Source organism: Lissotriton helveticus, chromosome 6 (assembly GCF_964261635.1).
Source record: "Lissotriton helveticus chromosome 6, aLisHel1.1, whole genome shotgun sequence".
Lineage (NCBI taxonomy): Eukaryota > Metazoa > Chordata > Amphibia > Caudata > Salamandridae > Lissotriton > Lissotriton helveticus.
In genome coordinates this window covers 308258151-308276735 of record NC_136067.1, presented here as the reverse complement: position 1 = coordinate 308276735, position 18585 = coordinate 308258151, and the positions used below count along the sequence as shown (strand labels likewise).

Here is an 18585-nt window from a genome sequence, read left to right as displayed (position 1 = left end):
TAGGCCAAAAACGATACGTAAACAAGTGTAACTCTTCTGGTGGGTAGAGATAAAAACAATGGGCTTTCCATGAAAGCAGACTTTAACTAACTATCCCCCTAGACAGGGGTTAACTTTCCTTAATTGAGGTCCCCTCATGGTGCCTTTTGGGGCCCGGCCACAGTCTTCCCCGGGGGAGGGCCGAACTCGGGGCCCCTCCTTCCACTCCTAGGGGCCCCGCTTGTCCTCCGAGTCTTCTGCCCTCCTCCCCGGGGGAACTACCTGGTGTTCTTCGGCTCTTCTTGAGCCCTCGCGCAGATCCAGATGAGGGGGCGTGAAGGCCAGTCAGGAGAGGCCCGCACGTCTCCGGCGCTCTTCTCGGGCCTCCCTCCGGCCTCAGGCTTGCTCCACTGACTCTCTCCTTCGGATTGCGGTCCCCGGAGGATGTAGAGCCGGCCACCAATAGCAGCGCGGCCGGCTAGGGTCGCGAACTCGCGGACCAATCCGCAGTGCGGGCAAGGTGGGGGCGTGGCCAGTGACACTCCGGCGTTCCCCCCACCACGTGACGAGGGTGATGCAGGCTTCAACCCAGCGAGGCCTACCGCGGCCTGACAAGATTATGCGGCGGCCCTGTCTTGGCTCAGGGGCGGCCGAGGGGCTGCAGTTGGAAGCTACAGGCTCACCGGGGAAGTGCCAAGGCTGCTACGGGGTCCGACGGCCTTTGGTGCGCTGCGGGGCCGCGTCAGCACGGCGAGGGCTGCGGCGGTGAGATGGCCTGCTAGTGCTTCCCTGAGGTAGCGCAGGGTCGTGGTGGAGCTCCGGGTCACACAGCGCTCTTCCCAAGCAGCGCTTCACAGGAGCACACAGCGCCTGATGACCCACTAGCGCTACAAACAAATTAGGCAGTTCAGGAGCTAGCGCTCCGCAATAGCGCTCAGGGGCATCAATGGACTCTGAAATTTCAGCGCTTCTCAGGGGGGCACAGTAGGAGGGCGCTGGGCAGATAGGTCAGTTCAATTTCAGTCAAGGCAGGACAGGCCACATGACAGTGGCGAAACAGCAAAGGGGGCCCAGAGGGAGACAGGGAGCGCAGGGGGTGACACAGCGCTAATACCTGGTTGGTCCCCCAACAGTCCCGTGGGCCGTTAGAAGGTCTTCTTGGCGCTAGATGGTTCCTATGCCCTTTGTAGAGAACAGATTCTTGGTCTCTTGAGGAGGGGGGTTTGAGTTGATGGCTTTCCTCAGCAGGTCACTTCAGGTGGTCCCTGGGTTCCCCTCCCGCCGGGCCAGATCAGTGGGCTAGTTCAATGTTCCTCACACAGCTTGGTGGGCAGCGCCTAAACCCTGTCACCCCCAGTGGTATAGGTTCCTGACTAGGCCCTACAGCCTAAGTCTCCTGCGTAGGGTCCCCCAGGTCAGTGATGCCCCAACTGACTGGAAAGTTTCCCTCCCTTTTCTTTTATAGTCCCAGGTCAGGTGACCACTCTCTCAGATGGGAGTTGGTGACCACTCCCCTATTCCGGAAGGTTCCAGGAGCTTCCTCACTCTAGATTTGCGCAGGGAAGGTAGGCTGGTATCGCAACAATGTTTAGGGGTTCCAGCCATCTCCTGGCTACTAGAGTGCATCTAAAAGACCACGCTGCAGTAGCAGAGGTCAGTGGCAGCCATATTGGGGGAAGAGAGCACCTGCACCTTAGCATTGATTAGCAATGGGAAGGTGCCCGGTGACCTAAGGCCAACAAAAAGAAGGTGGGAAAAAATGAGGCAAGGGCGAAAAAAATAGGGAAAGACCACCCTAGGGCTGACAGGTCTAACAGGTCTGTAAACCAAAGGTAGGAAATTGATATGGAGGACGTTTTTGTTCTTCTGACAATTGTAAAGGTTACTCGTTCTGAGATAAAAATCCTACCAGAAATGTCTAATGCCTTAACATCATAGATTCTTCCAAAGGAAAGCAAGCAAATTACAGTTTGCAATTTTAGCAACAATTACTTTTTGGATAAACTCATGTGAAGGCCTTTTCTATAAACTTGCAATTAAACATTGACATCCCACAGTCTAGGGTACCGGGGCTAAGGAGGAATTGCAAAAATAGTATCTACGAGGAGTTTACAGATCAGGTGGTGTTGGCCCACTGGATTGTGAGAAACTGGATAATACCCTGCCGAGGTGACAGACGGAAACTTATTTAGGAATCTGGAAGCCAACTCAGACTGCCAACTCTGAAAGAAATTTAAAGATGTAGGCCATATCTGCTTGAACAGGACCAAGATCCCGTTCCAGACACCAGCAATGCCAGCACTCTAAGACGAGTTGTAGCATTTGAGAGTGCAATTTGCCCAAGCTCGACTGAGGTATCCTGTAGCCTTCGCCAAAATGTCGTATGGCTTGTACCTCCTTCGGCAAAACTGTGTGTTTGTCTGACAACATAAACATCTGGATTTGCGCCAGCCAGACTGATTCCGTGCACACCCTCAGGATATGTTGGCCTATGTCCCTGCTTGCCACAGTGCACCATCAATACCCTCTAACCCTGCAGGGCAACAAATGTGTAGGCAACCATTACAATCAAAATCCCCTCGAGGAAATTGTGGTAACAGATTTAAACCTTTTCGTTTGGACTCTCATGCTTACTCAAGAAATATTCAGCAAGGTTTTTCAATATTTATTTAAGTGTTGTGATTCTAGCATAAAATACATACGCTGCGATAATTGGTAGAATTAAACAAATTAGCATATTTAGAATTACAATAGTGAAAAAGTTGAACATTTCCACCATTGTGCTAAAACAGTGAATATATGCTGGCATATAAGTACTGTATATAGTTGTACTCCTAATTAGCACTCCCTAACCTAGTTTTGCCAAGGGTGGATCATCTGCCAAATCCCTAAAGAAAGAAAGATACCCACTTGGCCTGTATTTCTTCTACTGTGCTTGCTAAGTGAAATTGGTTCTGCTTGTAATATAATACTCCATGATTTTTCATAAGATCAGGTTTATTATATAGGTTTCAAAATATCTCATATTTGTTGATTGAAAAACAGCATACATATTTAGAAAGTCTACATTTTGAGAATTCTTTCCATGTAGGTCAAAGATAGAGGTATAATTTTATAATTTCTATAAAAACAAAATATCACTATTACAAACAACTACCCTCATAACCAATCCTCTCACTCTAACATCCATTCAAACTCAAAGACTACCATACTCCACAATCATACCACGTCCCAGCAAACTACGCATACATAAGAACAGACAACACAGATTGAATTATTATCCGTTGTGGCATTGTGGGCTGGGATCTGTTTTCCAACACACGGTCAACGTACGTTTTGGTGTGGGCATTTGATACGACCACCTTCTTTAGGACCACACAACAATATAATAACTTCCAGAGGTAGGTATAAAGGGAAGCATTACAATTTTCAAAAATTGCTCCAGATGCTTAGAGGCGCTCATTCATATAGATCATGTCCAAACTCAGAGGCATAGCTTTACTCCTATTAGAGTAAAGTTTAACTTTCGACTGCGTCCTAGCACTGTGGCACGCCTAATTCCTAGGCAGGGTTCTAAGTTAGAATCATATATGTGTAAGTGCCACCACTCTTAGAGTTCAAATTGATTTGGCAGGCTTCTGGCTTTACTACTGGAGGTCCTCGTGTAGATAATGATTCGGTTCTGCTTTCTTTGGCAAAGAGTTCACCTAAGTGCTGGAGACAGGAGTCTGCCAAATCCCTGCCAGGGCGGTCTAACTCTCCGTTACCGTTGCCGGACTCAAGTCTTTATTTTATTGCTATCCCCCTGTTTTTTGGCCAAGTCACCACATCACTGCTTTAGCCACACCCATCTGTGCCCAAGCAGTACCCAGTGCAAGGACCACTGGATTTTTTCCTGTATATTTCTCTTCCCAGCTTGCATACTCTGGTAATCACTTGCTAGAACTCGATATTTCAGGTAAACTATACACATGCACATTCATGAATTTAGAGGTCTATGATTTGATACATCAGTTCATCTGTCAACAATATGGGTTTACCACAACCTCAGTGCTAAAGAACTCCAACATGCTCATTAACCACACTTCCCCATCACTAACAAAGTGGCTCGTGACACCACCATTTAATAGGATTGGAAACCAGCTTAACATGCCCAAGGATTACCTTTCTTGCTTCAGTATTAATTCAAGATCAATAGTTAAAAATACATTTGTTTCGAATTTATGGCATTCATTCACTCATACATACCCGATTGTGTTTTTTTCAAGGAAACTTGAGCCCGTGGTTCTTCAGGCCCGGACTAAGCCATAGCTTTTCCCACGGGATAGTCTCTTATCAGGCACAACTGCCCAAACAACCCTGAAGGTGGCCTATCAGCAATCTTCTCAGATGTGTTACAATGTAACATTTTGATTATTTCTTTATTACACTGTGAAGCATTCACTTTTGACAATAAGATTGCGGATTATTACATCTTCTCTGGTCTGTTCTTGTACTGGCACCGAGGGTTTAGAACGGATCTCGCAATGGCCCTGGTAACACTATTGGAGCTTCTTACACATAAATCCAAATTAATTATTCTTGGGACTTCAATGTTCATCTTGAATTGAATAACAACTAAGAACCTTCTCTGGCAAATGACATTAACCAATTTTGGCCGAACCGGCAAATCTTCTAATGCATACTGTGGGACATACATTAGACAGCATCTTCACCTACAACCCTGACTTTGTATATCAAAGACGCCATCCAGCATAATTTGTTCTGATCACAAGGGAGTTCGTTTTTATTTAAAAATACAGAGGAGGGGAATTGTACCTGCTGCTCCCCTGCAGCCATGGTCATTCATGTAATAAAGTTGTCCAAGTCAATCTCTTTTCAGCGCTGACCACTAGGCTACCCGCTGAGTCCCCTGATGTTGATCAGGCTCTTTTACTGAGAGACTCACTACTGCGATGGACACAATAGCATTAATGAGAGAGGTTAGACAAAAATGGTCCACTCCATCTGCTGCATGGTACTCGGAAATCTCAGGCAACTGAAATAAACATGCTGTAGACAACAATATTGGAAGAAAGCGTATGATCCAGTAGAAAAACTAAAATACAATGAAGTAAAAATGTAAAAAAAAGTAATTGGTGAGTACAGGGCACTGATCTTCGAAGAAATATCAAAATACATTTAACAAGATAGAGAGCTAAAGAATTCCTGTTAAGGAACTCTTTTCAGTAGTCAAAGGACTTTCCCGACTGGCCAAACCCTCTAACAAAGACATGAAGAAGTCCTTCTGTGATAATTTAGTGGTCTACTTACAGACAAAGGTCAATGCTACTTCGCATGTATTTTATTCAGTTGACCAATTGGACTCTCATGCTTATTCTAGTGTTATGGTTATAGAGCCTAACGACCAGGTCTTACAAAAATGTTCTCACCTCACGGACCAGCAAGTACAGCATCTCACTCTTAACTCAAAATCTGGAGATCCATCAGATGTCTGTCCTTCTAGAATCCTTCAACTCACACCAGACATTGTCTCTAGTCATCTTACTGTAATATACAATACGATCATCAATTTGGGTTGCCTCCCAATGGCTTAGAGGGAAGCCACAGTTATTTTTGCTGATTTAGAAAAACCTTCTATGGATCCTAAGGACATAGAAAACGACCAACCTATATCTCTTCTGCAGATGCTGACAAAAATCCTAGAAAAAGAGCAGAATCAAGAACTTATGGCATTTCTGGATAATTATGATCTTTTAGATTCATCACAATCTGAATTCAAAAGCGGTCGCAACACAATATCAGCTTCAGATAACATCCGAGCCACTGTGGATGGCAGTGCCACTGCTGTTCTTATTATGTTAGACCTATCGGCAGCATTCAGTACTGTCTGTGCCACCCGGTGCTAGTGACTGAATTGGTGAGGTCCTTTGATGGCTAGGTCTCAATCTGTAGCCTGCAAGCAGTTCATCTCAAATTCTTTTCTCTTGGCCTGTGGTGTTCTGCAGGGTTCGTCACTAAGCACCACCCTTTACAATCTCTAGGATTAACCTCTTGCTAGTTTGATTGGATCATTTGGCCTCTCAGTATTTTTCCATACACGGATGACACCCAGAATTTTTTTTTAGGTCGAGCCTATCCCATTCCGCAGGAATGGATAGGGGAGAATTTTAGTGGCCAAAATAGGTTCTCAAACCAACGGCCGGATTTCCAACAGTTCACGTGTGCGCAGCGCGCGCTGGCCTCGATTCTCCTCCCCCCTAATTGCTTTAACGGCCACATCAAAGGGATCCTTTCCCGGACGCTTTGTCTCAGGCATTTCCCCTCCCCTAATTATTCACTGCCCACAGCCGGCTTCACTTTCACGGCCGCCAGGCCGTGTCTCGCATTTCTCCTCCCCCCTCCCCACAGCAATGCCAAGAGCTTGTTTCTCCTTATTCTTCGCTTCATTCCCTTGTCCGTCTCTAGTTTTTTTTTTATCCATTTCATGGGGTGGAGCAACTAAACGCTGACGTCTTGTTGTATATACTCTTCCCAGCGTTTAAGACACAAGGTGAACTTAATTCTACACATCACCCTGCATTTAAAACAAAATAAGAACGAAGGGCCAGTGGATGGCAGCTGTCAGCGACGTGTCATTTTAAGCAGCGTAGGCATTTAGCACCCAATAAGATGTTCGCCCTCAATCAATGAGATGCACTGAAAACTTTCTGGACGAGACCGAGTGCGACATGAGTCGCCGAAGGAAATGTATTGTCTTAGGACAAAACCTTTGCGCGGTTGGTCACGCATTTTTATTGGCCCAGGATGAGAGTTGCCTCTGACACTTATTGCAAGACCTGCAAGACTTGCCAGGCAAGTGGCAAGACTGGGACTAAAGTGAAGGTATCTTTGGAGCCGCTCTCGGTGGTCGGGACCCGTTTTGAGCGGGTCGGAATTGACATCGTTGGGCCGTTGGACCCTCCGACCTCTTCGGGACACCGGTTCATCTTGGTGTTAGTGGACCACGCCACTCGGTACCCGGAGGCTATCCCTCTGAGGACCGTGACTGCACCTGTGGTGGCACGGGCCCTGATGGGGATTTTTACCCGAGTGGGATTCCCCAAGGTCGTGGTGTCAGATAGGGGCACGAACTTCATGTCGGCCTACATGCAGGCCATGTTTAAGGAGTGCGGAGTGACCTACCAGTTCTCCACTCCTTACCACCCCCAGACTAACGGGCTCGTAGAGCGCTTTAATAAGACCTTGAAGGGGATGATCCGGAGCCTGCCAGAGGACTTGAGGCGGAAATGGGACATCCTCCTCCCTTGCCTGCTGTTTTCATACCGCGAGGTACCACAGAAGGGAGTCGGGTTCAGCCCCTTTGAGTTGCTCTATGGCCATCCCATTAGGGGGCCCCTCAGCCTTGTCAAGGAGGGGTGGGAGAAGACTTCGAAAAAGCTTCCCCGTGATGTCGTCAGCTACATGCTGGCATTCCGCAGCCAGATGGCCAAGCTGTGGAAGGAAGCCTCAGACAACTTGGAGGCTAGCCAGGCCGTCATGAAGGAGTGGTATGACCGCAACGCTCGGACGGTGGAGTTGGACGCTGGACAGGAGGTGTGGGTCATGGAGCCTGGAGAGCTTAGTGCCCTCCAGGACCAGTGGACTGGTCCGTACGAAATTGTGGAGCGTCGAGGCCAGACCACCTATGTCGTTGACTTGAAGACCCCCCGACAGCCCCACCGGGTGCTCCACGTCAACCGCCTGAAGCCTCACCATGAGCAAAATGAGCTTGCTCTCCTCATGGTGACGGATGGGAGCAAGGAGGAAGAGAGTGAGTTTCTTCCTGACCTGGCGGCCCAGGAGAAGGATGGTTCAGTGGAGGGAGTTGTCCTCTCCCCATCCTTGACCCCAGAACAACAGAGGGACTGCCGCCAGGTGTTGAAGCAGCACGCCTCGTTGTTCTCCCTCACGCCTGGATTCACACATCTGTGTACCGATGATGTGGACACAGGGGACAGCCCGCCTGTAAAAACCAAGTCTTATCGGCTGTCCGAGAAAGTGAAGAATAGCATCCAGGGTGAGGTGGCCAAAATGCTGGAGCTGTGGGTGATTGAACCTTCCAGCAGCCTGTGGGCTAGTCCGGTCGTGCTGGTGCCGAAAGCGGCCGCACCGGGCACCACACCAGAACTTCGGTTCTGTGTGGACTATCGGGGGTTGAACTCTGTCACCAAGACAGACGCTCACCCGATCCCACGGGCGGATGAGTTAATTGACTGGCTGGGAGCAGCCTGGTACCTCAGTACCATCGACCTAACATCAGGGTACTGGCAGATTGCCATGGCCGATGGAGCGAAGGAGAAGATAGCGTTCTCCACCCCCGAGGGCCATTTCCAATTTAGAGTGATGCCCTTTGGGCTCAAGAATGCTCCGGCCACCTTCCAGCGGTTGGTGAACCAGGTGCTGTCTGGCCTGGAGTCCTTCTCAGCGGCGTACCTGGATGACATAGCTGTCTTCAGTAGCACCTGGGAGGACCATCTGCAGCATCTCCAGGAGGTGCTACAGGCTCTGCAATGCGCTGGCCTCACCATCAAGGCCAGCAAGTGCCAGATTGGAGAGGGATCTGTCGTTTACCTGGGACATCTGATGGGCGGGGGTAAGGTGCAACCCCTCCAGGCCAAAATTGAGACCATCTTGTCCTGGAAGCCCCCCAAAATCCAGACTGAGGTCCGAGCTTTCCTCGGCCTCACTGGCTATTACCGCCGGTTCCTCAAGGGCTATGGTACCATTGTAGCCCCCTTGACTGAGTTGACGTCCAAGAAGCAGCCACGAAAAGTGATCGGGACGGCTGCTTGTCAAGAGGCATTCGAGACACTGAAGCACGCGATGTGCACCGCTCCGGTGCTCGCAACACCTGACTTTACCAAATTTATCGTGCAGACAGACGCCTCTGAGCATGGCATAGGCGCTGTGCTTTCGCAACTCAACAACGATGGCCAAGACCAACCTGTGGCCTTTATCTCCAGAAGACTCCTCCCTCGGGAACGGCGATGGAGTACCATCGAGTGAGAAGCCTTCGCCGTGGTCTGGGCATTTGAAGAAGTTGAGACCATACCTTTTTGGCTCTCACTTCCTGATTCAAACCGACGACTGACCCCTTCGCTGGCTCATGCAGATGAGAGGCGAAAACCCCGAGTTGCTAAGGTGGTCCATTTCCCTACAGGGGATGGACCTTAGGGTGGAACATCGGCCCGGAGTTGACCACGCCAATGCTGACGGTCTCTCCCGGTTTTTCCGCCTTCGTGACGAGAACTCCCTAGAGGTTGGGCAGCTCTCCCCACTTTCAGCTGGGGGGGGACGCATGTTAGACCTGTCAGCCCTAGGGTGGTCTTTCCCTATTTTTTTCGCCCTTGCCTCATTTTTTCCCACCTTCTTTTTGTTGGCCTTAGGTCTCAGGGCACCTTCCCATTGCTAATCAATGCTAAGGTGCAGGTGCTCTCTTCTCCCAATATGGCTCCCACTGACCCCAGCTACTGCAGCGTGGTCTTTTAGACGCACTCTAGTAGCCAGGAGCTGGCTGGAACCCCTAAACATTGTTGCGATACCAGCCTACCTTCCCTGCCCATAGCTAGAGTGAGGAAGCTCCTGGAACCTTCCATAATAGGGGAGTGGTCACCAACTGCCATCTGAGAGAGTGGTCACCTGACCTGGGACTATAAAAGAAAAGGGAGGGAAACTTTCCAGTCAGTTGGGGCATCACTGACCTGGGGGACCCTACGCAGGAGACTTAGGTGGTAGGGCCTAGTCAGGAACCTATACCACTGGGGGTGACAGGGTTAAGGCGCTGCCCACCAAGCTGTGTGAGGAACACTGAACTAGCTCACTGATCTGGCCCGGCGGGAGGGGAACCCAGGGACCACCTGAAGTGACCTACTGAGGAAAGCCTTCAACTCAACCCCCCCTCCACAAGCGACCAAGAATATGTTCTCTACAAAGGGCGTAGGAACCATCTAGCGCCAAGAAGACCTTTTAACTGCCCACAGGACTGTTGGGGGACCAACCAGGTATTAGCGCTGTGTCACCCCCGTGCGCTCCCTGTCACCCTCTGGGCACCCTTTGCTGTTTTGCCACTGTCGTGTGGCCTGTCCTGCCTTGACTGAAATTGAACTGACCTATCTGCCCAGCGCCCTCCTACTGTGCCCCCCTGAGAAGCGCTGAAATTTCAGTGTCCATTGATGCCCCGGAGCGCTATGGCGGAGCGCTAGCTCCTGAACTGCCTAATTTGTTTGTAGCGCTAGTGGGTCATCAGGCGCTGTGTGCTTCTGTGAAGCACTGCTTGGGAAGAGCGCTGTGTGACCCGGAGCTCCACCTCGACCCCGCGCTGCCTCAGGGAAGCGCTAGCAGGCCAACTCACCGCCGCAGCCATCGCCTTACTGACGCGGCCCCGCCGCACACAAAGGCCGTCGGACCCCGTAGCAGCCTTGGCACTTCCCCGGTGAGCCTGTTGCTTCCAACTGCAGCCCCTCGGTGGCCCCCTGAGCCAAGAGAGGGCCGCCGCAAAATTTCGTCAGGCCGCGGTAGGCCTCACTGGGTTGAAGCCTGCATCACCCACGTCACGTGGTGGGTGGAACGCCGGCGCGTCACTGGCCACGACCCCACTGCGGATTGGTCCGTGAGTTCACGCCCCTAGCCAGCCGCGCTGCTATTGGCGGCCGGCTCCACATCCTCCGGGGGCCGCGATCCGAAGGAGAGAGTCAGTGGAGCAAGCCTGAGGCTGGAGGGAGGCCTGAGAAGAGCACCGGAGCCGCATGGGCCTTCCCTGACTGGCCTTCACGCCCCCTCATCTGGATCTGTGCAAGGGCTCAAGAAGAGCCGAAGAACACCAGGTAATTCCCCCGGGAGGAGGGCAGAAGACTCGGAGGACAAGCGGGGCCCCTAGGAGTGGAAGGAGGGGCCCAGAGTTCACCCCTCCCCCGGGGAAGACTGTGGCCAGGCCCCAAAAGGCACCATGAGGGGACCTCAATTAAGGAAAGTTAACCCCGGTCTAGGGGGATAGTGAGTTAAAGTCTGCTTTCATGGAAAGCCCATTGTTCTTATCTCTACCCACAAGAAGAGTTACATTTGTTTATGTATCGTTTTTGGCCTAGTGAAGAGAATGAAAAGTTAAGGCCTGCTCACTCTGGTTACCGGGATTGCACCTCCTTGCCTAAGAAAATGTTCATGTTACTTTGATGCATGGTTTATTAGTGCCTAAAGAGATACCTAGTGCTGAGTAATGAAATGTATTACTCCTATCCTTCTGAAAGGGTTATTTCTAATTAAATGTTTTTCTCCTATCCTGCTGAGAGGTTTACCTTTGCCTAAGGAAATGCTGACTAAATGCTTTGCTAACTGAAATGTTACTCAAATGTCACTATAAGGAATTCCTTGCAGGTGCTGTCTAGGAGCAAGGCTGAAGCCAGGCCTATAGTTATTGAATATTTAATATGTATTTATTTATATATTTATAGTTGAGTGATGACAAAAATGTTCTTTTAAGGAAATGTGAATGGAGTTAATGCTACCTTGATTACTTGATTACCCCGAATAAACTATCAACCGTGACCTTATTCTAGATAAAAGTACCTTGTTTAATCCATTTCACTGGTGTGGTCTCAGTCATTGTGTGTGGTACCTGTCTCAGTGGTTGTGTGTGCTGTATGGTCACTTTACACCTAAGCTTTCAGGTGCCTACCTGCTCGTGCCAGGCTACCCCCGGTAAACTGGTGACCCCAGTTCCTACAAGACCGCTGTGTGGTCAGGTGCCTAAAAGAATATGGCTCAGGTGAGTACAGATCAAGAAATGCTACTCCACTGTTAATCTAATTAATCAAGCCTCCAATGGTGTCAGCATTCACTTTAGCTAGGTGGGTAGGATGGCTTATGTAGGTAGTGGGTTTACATACTTCCCTATTTTGGGCTTAGTCGACCAGGGGTGCTATGGCCTCTAAGTCATCTTGGATCTCCTCTAGGCGAACTCCAGCTATCTAGCTAGAGTTAGCCTAGAGGAGATTATTCCACAGAGTACTTACACATCTGGCTGTAGTATCAGTCCCACCCATTGTTTATTGGAGGTGATATTTATGCTAAGCTGATTGCGATAACGTGATAGTGAAAGATATGCTATATACATTGCTGCATATATTTTACATACATTTTTGATGGTACTGCTTACTTTTCGTGTAGTTAGTTTTATATCTAGCAAATGGTAATACAATTATTCTGGTTCTGGTTTGGAGAACAAGCAAGAATAAGATGTTTGGCATCTTTCATGGCTATTCACAGAGAAAAGAGGACGTGACATATGTTGAGGACGTCTTTTTCCTCATAGGACTGCTCTGATCGGTTGCCGTGTTCTAATGTCTTTCTGTTACTTTAAAGACTCTTGGCATATGTAGCTGTTTTCATATTAGGTTTATTAATGTTGAAAGTTACTCTCTGCTGTGTAAGCAAATAAACGTAAAGGAGGCATAATCTTTGCCTTCATGTCCTAGATAGAATTGAAAACTTTGAAATGCGAAAGCTATGAAATTTCACATTCCTGTAGCCATTGTTTTGACAGCAGTATTATTGTTCTGTGAAAAATTACTTTTCTGCAGTTAAGTAAACTATTCATTGACAGCATTTCAGATGGCCTCACAGCCAAACATAGATACAATACACGCTGGAAATAGAAGAGAGACAAAAATAAAATAAATGCAAAGTGTCATCAATAAAGAAGTCCTGAAAATAGCAGCCATCTTGGAAAACAAGTTAATGCTCCATCAAAAGGACATACATGTTAATTCAAGTCACATGTAGTTTCAAGTCAAGTCAAGCAGTTTATGGAAAACTCTCAATTAATAACCAGTTATGCAACTGAAAAAGGCGTTTCAGAGTTGTGTGGCAGAACTTGCAAGTCTTTGGCATTCATCTTGGATTTGGCGCTTTTAAGTTTAGAGAAACAGGAGTATTGGTGGTGTAGGTTAACAAATCACCAAACACCTCAAATATGACCCCTTTGCTGCTTTCTCCCTACATTGGAACATCACAAAAAAGTTATTGCAAGGGAAAATGTTTTGGGGGGGGGGGGAAAGAGAACACACTGGCCCACCAGACCCTGGACTTATTTAACAGCTGTAGTGCACATAGCGTACAGACAAAATGCAGTGACTCACAATAAGGGGAGTGCAACAAGTTAGAAAGTGTCCCTCAAAGAACAATTCTTAGAGTTATCTCTTTACAGGGGAAGATGAAATTAAAATCATCAATAGATTTATAGCAGTTCAGACAGTTCTTGCAAGCAGATGTAATCAATCACAAGTCACAACAGCAGCTCATTATTAAATAAAAGTAAGATAAAAACCAAGAAAACATACAGACGAATGTTTTCTTGGTTTTTATCTTGATTTTCAATTGTAATTTTACTGTGATTGGTTTTTAACCTTTGTTTGTTAATATTGCACTGAGCATTTGTGTGTTGTGTATCTTGAAATAGATGTATACATGTGAAATTGTAATCCAGCTACTCTGAATCAAATGTACGAAATAATATAATAAAATTTGCTCATGTTTTTATCTTCAGAGTAACTCTTACTTTTATTTAATAATGAGCTACTGTTGTGACTTGTGATTGATTACATCTGCTTGCAAGAACTGTCTGAACTGCTATAAATCTATTGATGATTTTAATTTCATTTCCAAAAAGGAGCAACAAGATAGCATTTGTCAGGGGCAGGATTCCTTCTAAAATGGCTGCTTTGAAATGTTTTATTCTAAACCCAATTTACTTTACATTTTGGCCAGGGCTGATCTTATTTGTGCTAGGGGACTGCACTTCTTTTGTTGACAAGTGGAACCATGCCATGTTGTGATACACTCAATCGGTCATAACTACTTTGCAAACTACATGTCTCATTCTGGGGCTTGTAATTTATTTATCTTTCTAAATGTGCGTTAAAAAATACTAGCATGATAAGTGTTCTTGGTTAAACAGCTAGGTCTGGGTTAAAGTGTCAAATATAATACATGCCTGCTTTGCAATTATTGGAACTATAAAACGAGTGGGGCTGGAAGAAAACATTTGAGGCAGGAAGGACATATACTATAAGGAATAAAATGCACCCAATCATATGTGAGAATGATATTGCATCTCTCCTCAGAGTTCCATGATTTTATAAAGCACTTGGTCTGCGACCTAGGGCTTCTATGTGGTCAATTAAATTCTTGGTGTCTTGCACTATCCTTATGATGTAATGGTGGAGTACTCAATCCCATGTATTATTTACTTGCGACCTGTGTAGTTGTAATATTAGTTGTTTTAAAAAAACAAACACATTTCAGTACTCAATATAGTCTGCTTTATTTCAGTAAGAAAATAGTTTTTAAACCTATCTTCCCAAAGAGTAATAAAAAGATGGTGAAACTCTTATTTGTTTTTTTCATCATCCATACAGTAAATCCAGAACCACTAGCCCCTGAAAACCAAGTGATAACTACCAGAGAAGTTTGTAAACAATTTGCCGCATTATCAGCTTGCACATTATAAATAACCAATTAGCAACCCACTCATAGAGAATTATATAACATTCCAAAACATGCTGTAGAAAATATATAATGTAATAAAAACAATATATTATAGGATTGTTTTTCTAAAACTTTAACAAAAGTGCTAAAACTAGAGCATTTCTTTCTCTATCAAAATGGTACTTAAATCCAAAAGGTAAGAAAAACATATGTTTGGAATTTCGAAACGTAAAATCTAATTGAGTAAATGGTACATAATCGTTCTATTACGAATAAAGGTATTTAAAGTAAACACGTTATTTAATGACACTGTTGGACAATTCTCTTTTGTATTTCATGGAAATCCTTGCTCAATGTCCCAGAGGACACCGTCACAAAGATTGGTACAAAGTAGACCTAAAATGAAGAACGATCAGTATACTTTTTTTTTCGTTTTTACCAGCCAATAGGACAAAAATATTTCAGTTGTGCAAAAGGTGACACCGTCACAGAATTAAGAAGTAACAAATGGAAAATGAACGTTCTGAGTTTTTAGGAAGTATCATAAATTTTCTTGAGTTGAGATGGCACAGAGGGAAGGCAAGGATACATAACGGATAAAAAGTGCTGCCTTGACCAGGCCAGCACATCTCATATTATGCTCTAAGAAATAATCTGTCAAAACTGAAAAATCCAGTCAGATTGTAATAAAAAGCAGCCAGTGGGGGAAAAAACGCAAACAAAAAGAGACGGTATAGGTTAAGAACACACATTATTTACGCAGATATATTAAACAATAATTGCGATATGCTATATTTTATTGGATAACCAGGAGCACTGCTTTCGAACACAGTCATCAGTGATGGGATCCAATTTACTGTACAAGTGCCATGAGCCTTATGTCAATGTATGCAGAATGTTATGCTGTAGAATGCAGAATATCAGAGCCTGTCTCTTTAAAATGTGCACCCTGATGTGTTGGAAAGACTGATTGTGCTGTGCTATTCAATGTACAGTTTACAATCAAAACGTGTCCATTGTGCGTTATTGCAGCTAATGCTGAGGTTTGAAGCATGATATGGAACTAGTACTGTGCATTAACACAGGTGTAATATAGACCAGGTCATGATTTCTACTAAACTTTGAAAAATGCAGGAAATGTGCACTGTGCATGTGAAGGATTTAAGGAGAATGCAATGCGCGCAGAGTTCAGCTTTTTAATGAACGGCATTACTTTGTGTTGCCTTTAAACATTTAAGCCCCAGGCATCGTACATGATTAAAAATAAAAACCTTGAATATTTAGAAAAAGATCTGTGATTTATGCAAGGGGTGGCACCAGTTAGCCTGCAAAGAATTGGCCTCTCTGTGTAACTCAGCAGGTGATCTAAGGTTACACTAAATACATAGCTAAAAAGAATGCGGTAAAACAGAGCTGCATTGCAGCAGGTCTGCCTTTCATGTTTATGTTGGTGGTGGTAACTTTTTGGGAGCACTGTTTGCATTGTATTTATAAGAGAAAGGCACCAAAATCTAAGAGACAGTGAAGCACCTATATTTTCAGAGTAGGAGGCCATAGGTGTTAAGCAGGCATGCCAGCAACCGGGAACTTTAACATATTTAAATATTCGCACTTTCCATTTTCTATTTTGTACTGGAATTGTTTATACTTTGTACTGGAAATAGAGGTACTGTACGGCGTTGCTATAGGTGATTACAATTAGTGTGTGAACAGATTCATGTTTGACTTTGCACTTACAAAGTGTTAGGATGCTTTTGTTAAAAAAATGCAATGGAAGGATAGTTGTAAAACAGGTTAGGCTCCAGATTGACGGGAGGGGGAGGTGCTGTGTCAGGTTCCTTATAGATAAATAGCTGCTTTATTTTTTCTCGGAGTCCTCTTTGGGAGTGGATTTGTTGTACCTCTGGCCAATACCATATGGCACATGAGCTGCAATGGTGCCCATCTGCTGTGCGCCTTCAATGTGAAACATCTGGTCGTCAAAGAAAATATGGGGACGAATTTTCTCCAGAACTGGCCCTTTTGGGGCACCTGCGAGGAAAAGTGCTTCATCGATCTCCAATCCCCAGCTGCGCAGCGTCTTCAGCGCGCGGGCACCAGAGCTTGCTGCGCTTCTGGCCGTGACGAGGTAGGTTCTGATAGGGCAGTCTAAGCGGGCACCTTTGGTATAAAACTTCCTCTGGAGTTTCCCAAGAGCTTCGAGAAAGCCTTTTAAAGGACCCTTAAAAGAAATATAGAAAAAAAAGTTAATCTCATGATAATGTTTTGCGATTTCACATTTGGACACAATAAGTCCTCTTCAACAAAGTTTGCTAAAAAAGTATGTGGCAAAATCTGTCATGTATGTTTCTAGGGCATTTTGGCTTTAGCGAGGATGGACCCCCTTTAGTAAACCCAAATGCTCAAGTGCTATTGAAGGCCACCCTGCACTATATGACCGGCGACCCTCATTTGCATGGGGACTATCTTCTTTGCTCTAATAGGTTCCCTGTATGAAATATGCATTGAGGTAAAGGGACCCATGGAATGTAAATTCCTGGGTTCTTGCTCTGAGCCCCTGCCGGAGTCGCTCTGCTAAAATCAGCCCCAGCATCCACTGAACTAGGGCGGTCTGGGGTCTGCAAATAGACTGAGTGCAGGTAACACCTACACCCATGCTCATGGTGCCTCTCCATCTCCTCAGCAAAATCAACAGGTGATACAAAATGTCCTTGTCCACCCACACACCATGGGCAATGACAAAACAATTTTATGACACGGCGCAGTAAAATGGCTCGCTGACCTAGCATGTTGTGGGTAGCGGTGGGTCCCTTATGCACCCTCTCGACATCAGCCTACTGTGTTTTTTCTGTAATTTGGGCATCTGTGTCTTTCTTCCAAACAAACAAATATTTTCAAATATGTGTAGCAGGAATAATCATTGGTAACAGAGACTAGGATTCCTATTTCTCCTTTAAATATGCTTTTTTCTATGTTTGAAACATCCAATTTCTTAACAATACATTCTAACACAATCACCATACAATGTAGGATATTTTTTAACAGCACCCTAATTCAGACATGCCCCACCGAAAGCTAAAACAAGCATTTGCAATGAAATAGGTCTCGCATTTGTCAAAGTTAGAGCCGTTGGCGTTTGAAATGACTATGCTTTTCACTTTTGCTTTTTTATTTGCAACAATAAATAGACTCCTTGCACGCAAAGGCACCCATTAATAATCAACCTATATGCAAGAATACAGAGCAAGCTACCCCGGAGTGATAACATGAGTTAAGTTGAGTAAAGTTACTAGTAGGAAAGTAATGAAAAGTGTTTCTCTTTTAAAAATAAGCTCAAAATGATAGATTACGCTTATATACCTTTCTATGTTTGTCTTCAGAAAATAAGGACCCTTCCAACTTTGCAGCTATCAAATGGCAAGACATATTTGATTAAAATAGGGTAAGCCAAGACGCAGTTTATATATAGATATATTTAGCTGCTAGGTTGAAATTGTTATCTTTATGTGCAGAGCGGAGCTTTATATTTACTATTTTAGGCTACATGAGACAACTTATGATGATTTGTGTATTGCAATCGGACAGTTTGCAAAAACTGCAATAGAAGTATTCAGGATGTGAGGGTTTTCTACGAATGATACCCTAAATTTATTGTAAACTATGGGATTTATGGAACCAGATGAAGTAACTTTAACAAGAATAATGTGACTTACGTTGGGTTGAAATGAAAATAAAATCAAAGCAGTATAGAAGTGTGGATATGGCACGATTTGGGACTCGCTAAACACTAATCATCAAAACTCTGCCCTAGCTGTCTCAGCTCTTCCCTCGTACAGTTTAATCCCAGTCAAACAATACACTCAGCAGCTTCCTTGAGTAAACTCTGCCATGCATAATACAGTTGTATACATACACACGCGTATCTCCTTGCTCCCCTTTTGATTTGGTCTTTCTCGGTCTACCCTACAAAGATACTAATATCTTTCTAGAGACTAAGCTCATGTTCTTATGAGATATTGGTTTGTTAACTGTATTTCTTGTTAAGCGTTCTGCCACTCTGTGCTTAAGATCCTAACATGCATG

The 18585-nt window shown here is 45.5% G+C and overlaps 1 protein-coding gene across 1 annotated transcript in view; it reads right to left on the bottom strand.

Annotated features, from left to right (window-relative positions):
- Positions 1-14313: 14313 nt before the first annotated feature.
- Positions 14314-18585, bottom strand: part of NT5C1B (5'-nucleotidase, cytosolic IB) — a 143533-nt gene continuing 139261 nt past the window's right edge. The window contains exon 6 of the mRNA XM_078647751.1: positions 14314-16723. Coding sequence (XP_078503877.1) covers positions 16361-16723 — 363 coding nt within the window. The 3' untranslated portion in view covers positions 14314-16360. The remainder of the gene's footprint in view (positions 16724-18585) is intronic.